Source organism: Phoenix dactylifera, unplaced genomic scaffold, assembly GCF_009389715.1.
Source record: "Phoenix dactylifera cultivar Barhee BC4 unplaced genomic scaffold, palm_55x_up_171113_PBpolish2nd_filt_p 001449F, whole genome shotgun sequence".
NCBI classification, from domain to species: domain Eukaryota; kingdom Viridiplantae; phylum Streptophyta; class Magnoliopsida; order Arecales; family Arecaceae; genus Phoenix; species Phoenix dactylifera.
In genome coordinates, this window is record NW_024068767.1 from 59,197 (window position 1) to 75,261 (window position 16,065).

A 16,065-nucleotide genomic window follows, 5' to 3' on the forward strand; every position below is an offset into this window, starting at 1 on the left:
AATAAACAAAAAAAAAGGGGGAGGGGAACTGCTGGCTCACAAGTCAATCAACAAGAAACATGGTTTCAAAAGTATAAATGACCTATCAGCATCACGAAGACATGGCCAAATATATTAATCACGATCTGACTCTTATTCAAGAATCAACACTCATGTGTCATTAACTGATAGACATCAAAATGGTTTACAATCCCTAGTAGAGATATTTAGTTGTCAAGTAGACGTAGTACAGATAAATATCATTGTTCTAAAAGGTGGCCGCAATATGCTGTCAGTCAAGGGACCATATAGCTAATATGTGGTATGCAGGCCAAATATGCGAGTGCATATGTAGAGGGTATTCTTTTGAACCTTTATATAACATTACATGAAGTACATTAAAACAATGAAAATGACCGTAATTTTGTGCATAAATAATAATACTATTAATATTAATAACCATGGTACATTATACCGGCCTAAACCGAGCAGTACAGAGCATACCGTACCACACCAGTTCGGTACCAGTAGTCGCTACAGGTGGCACACTGACACTCGGTATGCCAAAAAGATTCTGTACCATACCATACCGACATTATGCTAGTGTGGCACCGGTACGAGGTGCGGTATTGAGACGGCGAACCTTGTTAATAACAATAACTAGCACTTAGTGCCCACTGCTTAGTACTTAATACCTAATAGCAATAGTTATAGCAAACTTAACATATTATCATTATCCACACCACCACCCAAAACCCATATCCATAGTTTTTTTCCCCTAAAAAACAGCTTATATTATATTGTAACAGCCTTTGAAACATCTGTCGTTTTAAAAAGCTAAGCTTGAGGCTTAAAAAGCTTATGCCTCGAGGCTTAAAAAGCTTATCTATGTTTTTTTATCATTATTGGGTATTAGGTACTAAGCCTAAGCATAAATTATTAGTTGTTATTAAGGTTTGTCGACGATGCTAGAGGTTGTACCGGCTAGCAACCAGTTCAGTATAGTAACGATACATACCATACCGACCAAAGGTATATCAGAACCAGAGGAAGAGAGATGGAGGGGAGGAGGGAGGAGTGAAAGAGAGTGATAGAAAGAAAAAAGAATGAGAGAGAGGGCAAAGCCGCCAGGGTCATCATCGTTTCCGAAGAGAGCTTGAGATAGAGGAGAAAGGGAAAGAGAGGGAGGGGCGAAGCTACCAAGGTCGTCGTCATTTGTGAGAGAGAGAGAGAGAGAGAGAGAGAGAGAGAGGGAGAAGCCATCGCGATCATTATCTTTGGGAGAGAAACTGAGAGAGAGGAGGGGTAAAAAGGGTGAAGCGCATATTAATGGCCATCATCAGAGGCGGCAGCAACAACGGAGGGAGAGGAAGCAGCGTCAAACCCAAACCCTAGTCAAACATGAGAGGGAGGAGAAAGTGATCAGAAGCGAGGCAATTCAGGGTCAGGTCAGGGGGTTATAAAGGTAACGAACTGCCGGAACCATCCTAAACCGAGCAATACACGGTTCTGCTAGTTTGGGTCAACTCAAACCCATTCAACACCTGTTCCAAACCGAACCTGTGTCTCAACCCAATTTCTGCTGGAAACAGGTCCGTAAGCCTTGAACCAAGCGATTCAAGTCAAGATAGCTGACCTTGGTTGTTGTTATTATTATTATTGTATTTAATGTATTATCTTATTTTTAAATAGTGAAAAAATAGTAATCACATGGGCAACTACTATGCAATCCGCATACGAGATACGAACTATGTGGTCCCTTGACCACCTGCGTACTAGAACCGCCTTCTAAAACATCGGAGTCATATAACATCACAAGCCTTATTGTTATCTTATAAAATTTTCATTTAACTCATCAAGGCATGTTTTGATCACATAATATCCCAAATAAGTTACCTAGACACTCCATTGTTAAGCTATCTGGAAGTGTCAACACTTATGGACAATCAAACATGGCAAGACATGACATGACATGACATGGTTGGGCACTCCACTTTGAAGTGTTCTGTTGACATCGCCAAAAAGTGCCCAATACTAGCCACTTTTCTTTAGAATGTCATCTAGCGAACTCCTAGTTTTAAGTGTTGGATGCTTTCAGTGAAGTACTAGACACTTTAAGGAACGTGCCCTTATGTTTCTAATATAAGGTTATCAAGATTATATGGACAGATTAAGCAAATTATCATTATATCTTCAATATAAAGTTATTGCAATTATATGAATAGTTTAAATAAAAAGTCATTATGTTTTAAATATAAATGTACCAAGTTTGTTCTCATTTTACGTATCCTAACACATCTCAAATAAACCTAGAGAATAAATCAAACCACTTATATATACATATAAATATATTTATGTGTTGTGTCCCCGTGCCTAGATGCCTAGGTTTTTGGATGTTCCCATGTCCAACACTTGAGGGAACTTGGACGCTAGGCACCAGTGCCAAGTGTCTAGGTAACATTGCCAAAACCACCTCACACTTCATCCAACTAGCTCCAATCATATTACATATGTCTTCAACTAACTCTCCATTATTTTATATCATAGATATCAAATAACAAAACCTATCACCCTATGATATCTCCCGCCCATCAATCTTAATTGAAAAATCATCTCTCCATTTTCACTAAAATTGCATTCATATATTCTTTGTTCTAAGAATTTAAGATAGTAAGAATCATGTTTTAGTACAAAAGAAAAACAAAACTGAGTCAGCAAAGATGTGTTGAAAGTAAGTTAACAATTATATTCAGAAAAAAACAAAAATGAAAAAAAAAAAGCAAACTCCTTCTTCAAGAGAAGTTGCTACACACTAAAAACTTACAACTAGAAATAAATCCAAACCCTTTCATTTTGTGGTGTGGTTGCGCGTATTTTTCTTTGTTTCTTTTTTTTTTGTTGCGCGGAAGGAAGGGGGGGAGGAGGTCGAAGAATTTCTTGGGAATCCTACAAGATCAATTCGTTCTTTTTTTTTCTGATAGATGGTTAGAACATCATCTGGGTTCGAATCCTACTAAGAGGTCCACTAAAGATCATAGCAAGCTGACATGTGGGCTTCCCAATTCCTAGCAAAAGCCTTAAAAGTAAAATCGAGGACCCTCTTGAAAGAAGTATAATTAGGTTCTCCTTTTCCGTTTTCCCTTTCTTTGCCAGAAATTCAAGCAGCAGAACAGAAAATTTAGAAAATTGGAGTTCTCTTTAAAAAAGAAGGTAGAAACGTTTATTCTTTTCCTTTTTGGCAAATTTCCTTGCAAATACAACAAAATCATAGATCAGAAAAGGCCCTAAAAGCTAAGGTAATCAAAGAAAGCAGTGCACACTACATAAACCAGTCAGATTTTTTTTTTAAACAAATTAAAGAAAGCATTATGTAAATCTAAAAGCTAATTAAAGAAGGCATTAAATCACTCAGATTGAAGAAAGCATTAAACACCACATAAACCAGTCAGACTGTTTCATAATGAAATCATATTTGTACATAAATCTGAAAGCTAATTAAAGAAAGTACTTAGCACTACATAAACCAGTAAGATTGTTTTCATGATTCACAGTTTTAACAAAATCCACTACAAGGGCTGAAAGAACTAGTCAGTTGTCTGAGCAAAATACACCACTAAATTATTGTTATGAAGATGCTATACAAGAAAGACTCCGAAGAGAGCTGTAAACTGTTCGGAAAATTTAGCAACTAAAAGCAGTCAAGCAGCACCTAACAATGAAACAAAGATATATCTTCGTCTTATTCATCGCATCAATACTACTCTCATTGCCTTGGTACCTGGAAAGTCCCAAGCCCAGATGGTGAAATACCAGGCATATTAGTACCAGTAATCACAAATTTATTGCATGTCCTTGCAGCTACAAGAATGAAACTAAGTAATTAGTACTACAAAAATGTGAAAGTATACAAATTCACGGTTAAAGCAATTTCAACAAACATCTAAAGAAAAATAATAAAAAAACAAGCATTAAGAGCACACTCACTTGACCAAATTCAGTTCTGCGACTATTGTTCATCATGCCTTATGGGCAATGATTCCAGCATGGGAATACTCTTCTCCTCCGAATTACCAGTCATAGTACATCGTCAAACTTGCAGGCTCCTTCGCAGAATCTTTCTTTTTGGGAACTCTACCACCACCCCTTTCCATAGCACAATGCTGCAAGAATCCGAAAAAATCGGTCTCCTCCGCTTCAACAGTTACATCATAAGTTGAAGATTCTATAGAGATGAAAAATGTTGGGCAGTAAGGAGCAGCTTTGCAAATAATATGAAAGTGGTAAAAGTGAGAATGTTAATGTGTGTGCACAGTAAAGTTGGGAGAAACTGGGTCCAAGCTAAGTAGCTAGAAGTCATAAGATCTTGAGCAATGTAAGGTTGATATTTCTAACCAAAGAAGGTTCCCAAGTATATAAAGTTGACAAGTTAAAACAACAAAAACGTAATCAAATATGAATTAGATGGTCATAAGAAGACAACAAGACATGATTTGGAATACCTATCTATCTCAAAAGGGCATGGAAAAATGAACAATATGTCCACGATAAAGTGATAATAGAGCAGGCACACGGACCAAAGATCGTAAGATATATAGATACCATTCGCACTTCGAAAGTCTTGCCGATATGGTGCATTATAACAATGACCGTTGAGTGGCATGTGTTTTAAGTTTTAAGGCAACAAAGTAGCAAAAAACAATGACAGACATTAAAACACTCGAGCAAAATGACAGCAGGCATCCAGCTAAGTTGGTTAGGAATGCTGATTGCAATCATGTGGTCAAAATTCAATGATGCATACCTGATAAAATAACCAAGATAGTCATATAGAATAAATGAAATGCATCCTGATAAGAAGAAGAAGCACTTCGACATTAAATGGTACAACGAAATAATCACATAAAACAGTATGCAACAAAAAACAGCAAAAGGAAATCACATATAATAAATACCAAGCAACTTGCTTGATTAGTAAAGGAAGCAGAAATTTTCTCAGTGGGAACTACTCATAAGCAGAGAACTTGTCAGAGAACAGAACTAAATAAAACATCCCAATAACATTGCAATTTATAGCAACTACTACCACTGCTTCCAATAATGCTGAGATATGGCGATTAATATGCAGCCATGACAATTCATAAAACAAAGTAAAGAAATAGCCATACTGATTCATACATTTAAACCACCTGTCAATATTTGTACAGCTGCAAGAGTAATACGAACTACCACATGTTAAACAGACTTCTTCGTTCATGCAAATATTTATTCAAAGAAAGCAACTAAAAGTACTGCCATAAATCCTATAATGCGCCAGCCACCAAATGTCAGCACTAACTTATAATACAAATTGATGACCTGCCATACTTATTCCCAGAAACAAGCATTCCATACTTATAGCAATGTGGCTGCAGAAAACAATACACAATCATACAAAGTACTGCCAGTCATGATTATGATCAACCTAAGAATGCACTAGAAAAGGCAAATGGTAGGCAAAAATGAGAACAAGTAGAAGGGAGCTGATGACCACAAGCACCATAAATGAGCCTACTAAAACATGGTTTAATTGATAAAGGCAACCTGTGTATGAAACAACCAATAGGATACTGCAGGGAATTTCCACCTAATAAAGTGAAGATGTGGGTCCCAACTTTCCTCTAGTGTACAGAATTTACAGATCCCTTCCAACATCAAGGAAGGCAAACCAAGCAACTCCTAAACACTACCTCATACAATTCCTCCATGCCTAAAACCACCATCCCCAGAATCCGCACCAGGATCCAAGCCACTTGGTGAATCATACCACTTGGTAGTATCAGGATAGAATCCATCCACCTGCATCCCTAGCAGATTCCGGTCCGGCACAATCGTCCCATCATTCCTTAAGGGCTTTATCAGCTTGGAGTCCTCATCCTCACCACAATTCAGAATGCTCTTCTCGTCAAAGTCACCACAGTCCTCCTTCATCATCCACTTGTCAGACTTCAAGCCCTCCCTCATAAGCAGCTTCCTATCCTGGCACTCCACTGACATCCTATCCCATGGAACAATGGCCCCAAGAGTCGAATCAAAATCATTCTCCTCCTCATCAATCATCTCTGCATCCTTAGCAAATATCCTATCATGGCTGTCAAGGTGGTGGTTGCCATCATGACCCCACTGCCCAAGCTCCTCATTGCCCACTACCAAAGACTCCTCTGAGTGCTGAGTTACAGCCACATTCCTCAGCCTGTGAAGAATATCCACCAGATTGTGCGCCAGAGAACCCAGCATCTCTGGTGGCATTTTAGCAATCTTTCCCTCCAGAAACCCAGCCTCCACCCTGAGCTCTTGGACCAGCTGCAGTACCATGTGGTGGGGATCCCCACAGTCTTCCTTCCCTGTAAGGTTAACAAATGACTCCGGTTCAGCTTCCTCCCTGACCCCATAGTCCACTGGGTCAAGATCGAAACCCCCCTTCTGCCCGACCACCCGGTGGATGATCCTGGCATTTCCATCAAGTGGGCCCGGCTCGTGCCCAGAGTGCACAGCATACAGTTTAAAAACAGCAGTGCCCTCATCCTGATACACAAAGGTCTTGTCTTTCTCATTATAGTTGGCAATGGGAACAATTGCCCGGATACGGAACCCACATCCGCACCGCTTGGACTGGTAAGGCTCCCTCTTTAAGACCCTGGCCTTCTTCGAGGAAGCAGAGGCTGACGATGGCTCCCCAGCTCGGTGGCAGGCATAGTCCTTCACCTCAGCCATGAAGGGCTTGTAGCGAATGTACTTCTGGCGGATGCAAAGGACCACCTTGTGCTTGGCCGCGAGCTGCTGGAGCTGGCGAGGCACATCCTTGGCAGGCACATCAAAGGACTCAGTGTACTCAAACCGCCGGCGCTTGGAACGGGCAGCAATAGAAGCACCACCTGCGGACACAGCGGAGGAGGAGGAGGTGCAGACAGGGCAGGAGGCGACACAAACCCGGATGAACGACTCAGGAATGCCATAGAACTTGGCGCCGACAGTCCAAGACTTCTTGATACGGTCGACAGTTTCCTTGAGGCCAAGGTGGCGGAGGAGGTCCGGGTCGGCATGCGCAGCAGTGACGATGTCCTGCCACTGGTCGACATGGGAGACGCTCTGAGCGGGGTTGTTCTTGAAGAAAAGGACGGGGAGGGAGCCGGGGGCGGGCACGGCGTCGAGGTGGGCAGCGAGCTTGTCCTGGATACGCTTCCAAGCTGTGAGGTAGGCGGTGTCCTCGTTGCGGTCCTTCCACACAGAGCGCCACGACTTGAGGACGGGGGCGGGGGTGGCGCCGCGGATCTCGTCGGGCGTCGCGAGGCGGCCCTCCAGGATGCAGCGGACCATCAGAGCGTGGGAATCGCGGTTGAAGGTGTAGAACTGGGAGGAGATGTGAGACGAGGGGTCGATGTGGGGGGCCGGAGGGACGGGGACGGGGACGGGGGCGGCGGCGGCGGCGGGGGGGTCGGCGGCAGGAACTGCGTGGCCGTTGAGGGCGGGCTTGTGGTCGTCGTTGCCCTCGATCTCGTCGTCGTCCTCGTCGGCGGCCTCCTCCTCCTCCTCCTCCTCCTCCTCGTCGTTGGGTTCGCAGAAGAGAAGGGAGGAGAAAGTGGATTGGTCGGAATTAGGGTTAGGGTTAGGGTTAGGGATCGAGGATTGTGATGGATAGAGGTTCAGGTTGGGCTCGGGGTCGTCCTCCTCGTCCATGAGGAGGGATTGGGGGTAGGATTGGAGATGGAGGAGATCGTCGTCGTCGTCCTCGTTGTCGTCGTCTTGGGGAGGGGGGTTGGGGATTAGGGTTGGGGGAGGGGGTGGGGTTAGGGTTAGGGTTTGGGGATGGGTTTTGTTCATCGGGGTGATGGTGGGTGATGGTGACGATGATTTCGGCATCTGACCTTCACACCTCTCCCTCCCTCCCTCCGTCTGTACGCTTGCCTTCGCTCTCTCTTCCTCCGTTGAGGGTACGACAAAAATGGTACAAGTTTTTGTGTGTTTCCCTAAGCGGATGGACGGAGCTTATCTCAGGGTAAAGATAAGGCAGCGACAGAGTACGAGCAAATGACCCCAGTCCGACCAGGTCACCAGGTGGCGCCGGCTATCTTATGCTGTGGGTCCGACGGGAATCCGAGTTGATGCGTGGTGTGAGATTTTTTTTTTTTTCTTTTGCCGTCTCACTACATACGAACGTGAATACGTCCGAAATAGTCGCAATGCAAAATACACCGCAGTGCCAATGGCACATGCTCCAATATCTCTTATGTGATGGCTTAAGAATAATGTACTGCAAAAAAAGCGATCCAATCCGCTGCGCTTGTTGCATTCCGAAATACATGCATGATACTGAAGGAATCAGACTCCTCCAAAAGATGGCAAATATCACTGACTAAAGAATGTAAATCTGTCTAAGCTCATCCACTCAGGATCCAGTCGATCACTATAGCCGAATCGCTCTCAAAAAAGATCCGCCGCGCATCCAAGTGCACTTTGGCATGGATAAGATCCTCTCATGCCACACATCAAAATTATAGTAATTTGAACCATTTTGATTAGCATAAAATTACAAAATAAACAAAACCTATGCAATATTATTAAAAATTAATCAAAAAAGAAAAATAACTTACAATTAACCAACTCTCGTAGGGTTGTGGTATAATCACTCAAATACATGGGTGAAGCAAAAGGCTCATGAACATGAAAGAAAAACTTAAAGAGAAAAAAAAAACCTAAGAAGATATAGTTATGAAATCCCTTACATTCAATAAGAATTTTCAGATCTAATTCTTTAATTTATCTTATTTACTCTTTTTTTTTCTCCTCCCTCGTATTGGTAGTATAGAAAAGATATAGTTATAAAACTAAAATCATGACCAAAGAGTCCACCCAAAGTTAGGGAGGAACTTAGTTGATGCTGAAACTATTGAAGTTGCCAACTACAACATAATCACCTTGATATAAACTGATGACTTGAAGGTATTTATGTAAACCTTTTTGCCTTCCTAAACATCTTATCTTAGCCTTGATTGTGAGTTGACTGTTGAAAGTGATAAAGTCTTCGAGCAAGACACAAGTAGTATAATTTAGGGGGGGGGGTTTGGTGGTCCAAATTGTAAAAAAAAAAGAAGAGAAAAAGGTGTTCACCAGCTGGCAGGGTTCGATGAATCATAAGAGCGGGCGAAGATTTAATAGCTGCGGAATCTCCTTCCCATCGGGGTCTGAGGAAGAGACGGAGTCTGCCTCTTTCTCCATGTAGAATAGGGGCTCTGCCCCATCGAAATTGGAAATGAGCTTTCGAAGCCATACTTCGAATAAAGGCCAAGCCAAAGTTTATATGTTATGCCTCCGCCAATGCGAAGCATGTGAGGCATCTAATGCCTATATGAGGGCCACATGAGAAAAAAATACGAGGCTCTTCTACCAGATATTATTCGATTCCAGAGTTCATACGCGCACGTGTGCTTCTCAGATCTCTTTTCGATTTTATTTTCCATCCAAAATACGTCTGCAGGATTTGGAGACATCCGCCTTATATGTCTGGGCTCTGAAACGAGTTTAACCGATGTGAGATCCTTCATTACATGAGTTAGGCTGGTTGATCGACGAATTATACCTGACCTTACAAATAATATCTATACTCTAGGGTGATTCTGTTGCATCCCATGATTTAGAACTATGGACATCCCGATAAGAAGTTCAATAGAGTCCGGTGAAAACTACCGATGCTTATTTTATTACAAGTTGTCCATACACATATAACCCATACATGCTTTTTCAATTGTCATTTGATGCCTTGCATTTTAAATTCAAAACTATATATCTGTATAACATTGAAATTAGTCCTTCCAAATGTAATATTGCATTATCAAATGGCTCACAAACCAATAATTTGCCAACAAAGTTATAGCGGCATAAACTAATAAAATAGGGTTTGAAACAGTTATTTGATACCTTGATCTAACAACTTTGTTCAGAAACCAATCTGGTTAATAGCATTTGTATGATATGAACTGTCATTTGAGTGTTGATGTTTCTTTACAATAGTGGAAAAAAACTATGAAAAATATTGCATTGGTTAGATGAAAACAGAATGCCTCAGCATAACAACATAAGGACACATAGCCAATACTAAAATAACACATGATAGGATAGAGAAATACCATTAGCTTTTCATAAAAATTTGCGGTAATTAATTAGCGATCCTCCCTGATGGGGGGCAAAGTGAATCTTCCAGCCCACAGTTAGAAGGCCGCCCAGTTTTGGCCCATAAATGCCAACACCGTCCGAATTGAATCCTCAGTCCGGCCCAAAACTAGCTCGGCTTCGGACTCCGCCAAAAGCTCCATCAACCTCAGATATTCACCGACTCCCTCGACCAAGTTTGGGTACCTCCAATATTCGCCGATCCACCCCGACCAAGCTCGGGGCGCCTACTTCGGTAGTACACCTCGACTCCCAAGCTCGGGGCGCTCCCCTGAGCACACCTCGGAACCCGGAGAGCCGAGCTACCCCTAGCACCCGTATAGCCAATCTCGCTAAACGCATGATACAACCTCTCAACGAACTCGGCCTCGCTAACAACCGCACCTATGTACGCGCCTACGCCCTCCTACGTCACCGTACATTACAGCACCACCGTGTCACACTTCGATAGCTGGCCTTCGATAGTCAAAGGACGGCACCATGACTACTCCGGCCATGTCCTGCTGTGACTGTCAACACCTTACCGTTCTCAAGAACGGACAGCACCACACGCCACTAACCAGCCTAAGCTACGCGCCATTCAGCTCAGAGCCACGTCCCTTCATGATGAGGGTGAGCAGTGTCTCTGCCACCTGGGCCTCTCCACCGGGACTATAAATAGCCCGGTCAGGTAACTTCTAAGGGACTTTTGGCTGGACCAAATTTATCTCACTCTAACTTGATCGTCGAAGGGCCCTCACCGGAAACACTGGTGAGGCTTTGTGCAGGCCGTCGTGCAGGAGGTGGCCGCCGTCTTCTTCTTCCAACCACCGGCGACTCTCTCGACTCCTCCGATGTGGTCACCCTCGGGCCAAATTTGAACCACAACACTCCCGATGACCATGGTATAACAAGTAATCCTTGTTGATCGGAACTTCTATTTCCGATCCACATGATATGCGCCTTATAATTCCTGGTCCCTAATAACCATTTCATTATTTGAAAATCCCAAACATACCCCCACAACCCCCACCAGTTTGGTTACAGCACGTTGATGATTCTTGAGTCCGTAGGTTTGATCCTCTGGAAGTTCCCATCCCCAGATTTTCCATCTTTGGAGTACTGCTAGAGGGGTTGATCGGGTGTTCCTACGGATGTGTACCCTTGGCCGGCGAGGGTGAAGCTCCTTCTTGTTGTTCGGCGAGTGTCCATGCGATGGAGCCATCCACAAATTGGGTCGGCCTTATAGCATGCCCATGTCCACTCTCTCACGCCATATCAACCTACATATATTTTCAGCATCATGAATTATTTAATTCAGATTATTTAGATATCGATAGTACATCTAATATATCATAACATTATTTTAACGTACATCCAGTCTAGTGGTTTTCCCCCACTTATGCTTACTTTGAATCTAAACTCTAAAATACCTAACTTGAGCTCGGATATAATTGGAACAACCTAGGACCTCACCCAAAAGGGCTAGTCGGAAGGTATTTTTGAGTTTTTTAGTTTGTATACGTACCCAAGATCTCTCCGACTAATAATCGATGTGCGAGCATGCATTTAGTCGCAGATCGGTTATTAGCCAGGGAGGTTTTGGATATCTATATAGGACTAAAAAATTCAAAAATACCTTCCGGCTAGTTATTTTGGATGAGGTCCTCAATTGTTACAAATGATATCAAAGCGGATCCGGCTCATAGCCCATATGGACTATGGGACACTCCAGCATGAGCTCATTGAGGTTGATCATGGACCGATCGTGGTGCTTATGATTATATTTGAATAGGTTTGAACCCTTAGCCTGACGAAGATATTAGGGCTTAAATAGAAAAAGTATGTGAAGATCAATGCTTGCGTGTTTTTAGTCCCATATCGGTTATTTGCCGAAAAGATCTTGGATACTGATATAGGACTAAGAAATCCAAAAAATACCTTCTGGCCAGTCTTTTTGGGTGAGATCCTGAATTATTACATGCCACAAATCTCTTCTTCCCCATTTGGCTGCTTCCTTTCTTCAAATAGTCAACTCCAAAAAACCTCTCTTCTTATTCCATGAATATATAAAAGACGTTTGTAAGGAAGATTCATCCCAACAAGCACGCTCACCCCCCAAATCTTATCTTTCTTCATGCATGCCTGTCCTAAATCTCTTCTTCCCCATTTGGTTACTTCCTTTCTTCAAATGGTCAACTCAAAACAAACTTTCTTCTTAGTCCCTTAATGTATAAAAGAGGTCCCTAAAGAAGATTCATTCCCACATGCATGTCCACCCCAAATATCATCTTTCTTCATGCACGCCTGCCCCAAATCTCTTCTTACCCGTTTGCCAAATCTCTTCTTCCCCATTTGGTTACTTTCTTTCTTCGATCAGTCAACTGAAAACAATTCCTCCTCTTAGTCCATTAATGCGTAAAAGGAATCCTTAAAGAAGAATCCTCCCCGCTCTATTTCATTATTCCCTTCACATCAAATATTTAAAAAAAAATCTGTAGCATCTCTTCTTCCTTGCTCTTTAAATTATCATGGCTTCAAAGGACACAAGTAGTCCAATTTTTATGGTTGTTTGCTCTTATGGTAGCGAAGCCCACATTATTTTCATCTCTAAAGATACAAATCTCGATTATATTTACAACAAAATAGTGGAATGGTAAAAGCATCTTTTTTCTACAATGATAGAAGTAAAATTTTATGTTCCAAACAATTATAGAATACTTATTACGCTCATGGAAGATAAGAATGTTAGAAATATGCATCAATAGTTAAATGCTGTGATAATTGAGATGGTTGTTAGCCATTCTCTTGCTTGACTAAAGATATGAGTTGATAATCGATATGAGATAATACACGAGATCTACGTATATGCAATTTATGTTAAGCACAAAATTGATAGCTAATATATTGATTTTTTTAAAATATTGCAGGGATTGTTGTCCATCCCAAAATATTGAGTATACATGCCATTGCAAAAATAATTCAAAAAATGGCTCATCGCACTTTACCTCTTTTGGCAGCTTAAGTAATTTCGGTCAAGTTGTCAAAAAAATTAGAGCTATAATTAAAGAGAAACCAAGTTAAAAAATAATAATTTGGATGCTTGGAAAAGCTTTATAGAGGGTCTTGATTAGGAGTTCAATGATACAGAAACCTTTCGTGACATAGTTTTCCTGCTAGACAACTTCTAGCCATACCATTCCCCAAAACCTATCATACGTAACACAGTGGGCATTGAACAAAATATTAGTTGCAACCTAACCCCTATATAATGAGGGATTCTCGAACTCATCACACAATAGTTTCAATTTGCCTCCTATTAGTATCTCTGCAAATATGAGCACATATACCCTGTAGTCTATATTATCAAGGATTTATTGTGCACACTCACGAACTTCTCGAACCTTAGCTCCTGGGATGTGGCATCCAACTCGATCAGATAGCCAATATCACATAAATGATGCCTACATAATTGTCCAAAATAAATTATGCTACGATTACCTGTTATTACATAAAAATCAATCAACAAGCAATTATAAGTAATACCCACATATCTACCAGCATGCTCTAATTCATTGAAGCTCCACATCGAGTTGTAGCACTCAAAATGTAAATTATTTCTTCATTCAAAAAGGATCCCATGACTAATTTTTGACACCCTTGATTCTATTTTTGCAAGATGATATTCTGATCTTTAACTTACTAATTATAACAATTTATGGCTAGAAGCATGGAATGCTCTATATACTAGTATGCTTGATAGTCCTATTTTCATTTCTATTAAGAGTAAGATTGTATTTGATGTAGTATTATAAACTAAAATTTATCTTTGTTTGTTTATTTAGACTTTGACACCAAAGAATTAGTGTTTAGACTTATTCTATCTCAATTTGTCTCATCTGACAAATATTGAAATGTTATAATGAAATCCTGATGATTTTCAAAGGTTTGGTAACTAGAGACCTCAATGAGGTCACTTCTTTCAATTTTATAGAGAATTGTTCATATAGATGTATATTATCTTTGTAAATTTTGATAACAATGCAAAATTTTGTGAATATGCCAAATGTTTTGGATTGCAACCCTTTTTTAGCTCTCGTGGCAATAGTTTTGAGCAAAACACCACAACCAAATAAAATATGGGTTATGAAGAGGTGTAAAGACATAAAGTATTTAGGTGAGATGAGAAAAAAATATATATCGACGTAGGGGAATGCAAGAGAGAAAATATTGCAGCATAACTTTAAAAGAATCTTAGGATGACATGTAAGAGAACAAGGCTTCCATGGTTATTTGGACTTGCCAATTGAACCTTACCTTCTTAAGCGATCATGACAAGGTAGGTGATAAGTCCTAATTTACTAGATATTGAGTTCCAATAGCAACACAAGGGAGATCTTGAGTTCCAAAGCTAGGCCACTTCTCCACAGTCTCCAATAAATTTTAATCCTCAATCCAACATGTGCTCCATCTTGTGCCACCACTGCTTTTTTCCTCATGTCCATCCCAAGGCTTATTATATCCTTGAGCTCTATATTTTCAAAGTAAATGACATATGAAAGCTCTAACATTTTTTTTCTTTTTTATGATTTGGTTAGGGCTATGTGTTAAATATTAGGCATCATAATTTAAGTTCTACGAGGTAATTGTTTTTTGGATTGCATGATATATTACTTGGATTTATGATACAATGTGATAGTTGTTGTCCACCTCTTCTTAATATATATTATTTTTACTTTAATATATCTATGCTCTAATTTTTAAGCACCCGATACATGTCATTAAAATCTATATCCTTAATCTCACCGTCATCTTTCTCTCTATTGTTTATGGATTTATCTTATTTATATTCTTATTTCGTATCAGGCACCAGGGTTGCATATTGGTATGGGTTGTAGGCACTTTTTCATAACTTAAAAATTCTTAGCCTTTTAATAAATTATTCCTTTTTCAGTCTATCCACTGTAAATATCCACCATATATTTATCAAACATTTCATATTTGAATTATTTCAATATTAGCGAAGAGAATAAACAAGGAATATCTTTACTACTAATTCTTTATTGATACTTCTCTTTAGGATTAATAAAATACTCATAATGTTTATGTTTTGTTAAAGTTATTTTATCACGATGTACTTATGAAACCTTTTATAGTTGCCTTCAATCAATTTTGCTTTTCTAGTAACATTAAAAAATAATGGTGAAAGATCTTCATGTAAGAACACTTATTTTGCACTATAAGTGTTAAAAATCTCTAGCTTACAATTAAATATTTATTCAAGAAGCGAGGGAAGAATGGCTTTACTAAGACTCTCTAGAAGATTTGAAGGCATAAGCAAGTCTGAAAGAAAGTTTATCTAAATTGAAATTGCATGGTTGCAGCACTCTTATGGCAATTTGATGTAAGCATGATGCTCATACTTTCTTTAAGTTTGCTTACTTATCCAAATAGTCTTCTTCTTTGCAATTCTCTTATCCAGGAGTTATGATGTTTATATAGTATTGTAAACATAATATTATTTTGTGCTTGTATACTTATGATTTCTTTGGCCATAGGTGGTTGATTTTTATTTTTAGATGTAAGATGGTAGGGTTGTGGATATAGTATGGCTATGTCTTCACCTTGTCTTTCCCCCCTCAATGCCTCCTCTTTTCTTTCTTAATTTCTTCTCCTCGTGTCATTTCATTTGCTTAATGAAATGGCAATGAACATTTTCATTGATATATCTTTCTAAATTTATAACTTTTTAAAGTTATTTTTTTGAAATTTCAGAAAATCTATATCAAAATCAAAAACTCAATAATAACTTTATAGTTATTAATGCTTTTGGCTCATAATATATATGAGGATGAATTTTTATAGTAGAATTTTACTAACAAATATAGTTATTTACTATTATCA

The 16,065-nt window shown here is 40.0% G+C and overlaps 1 protein-coding gene across 1 annotated transcript; it reads right to left on the minus strand.

Moving 5' to 3' along the window:
• Positions 1 to 5,521: 5,521 nt before the first annotated feature.
• Positions 5,522 to 8,031, minus strand: LOC103713382. Its single transcript, XM_008800288.4, has one exon. The coding sequence runs from the start codon at positions 7,873 to 7,875 to the stop codon at positions 5,707 to 5,709; it is 2,169 nt and encodes a 722-aa protein (XP_008798510.2). The 5' UTR covers positions 7,876 to 8,031; the 3' UTR covers positions 5,522 to 5,706.
• Positions 8,032 to 16,065: the final 8,034 nt, after the last annotated feature.

Excerpts from the sequence above, each read along its gene's own strand:
- LOC103713382 (XM_008800288.4), bottom strand. The coding sequence starts at position 7,875 with ATGCCGAAATCATCGTCACCATCACCCACCATCACCCCGATGAACAAA.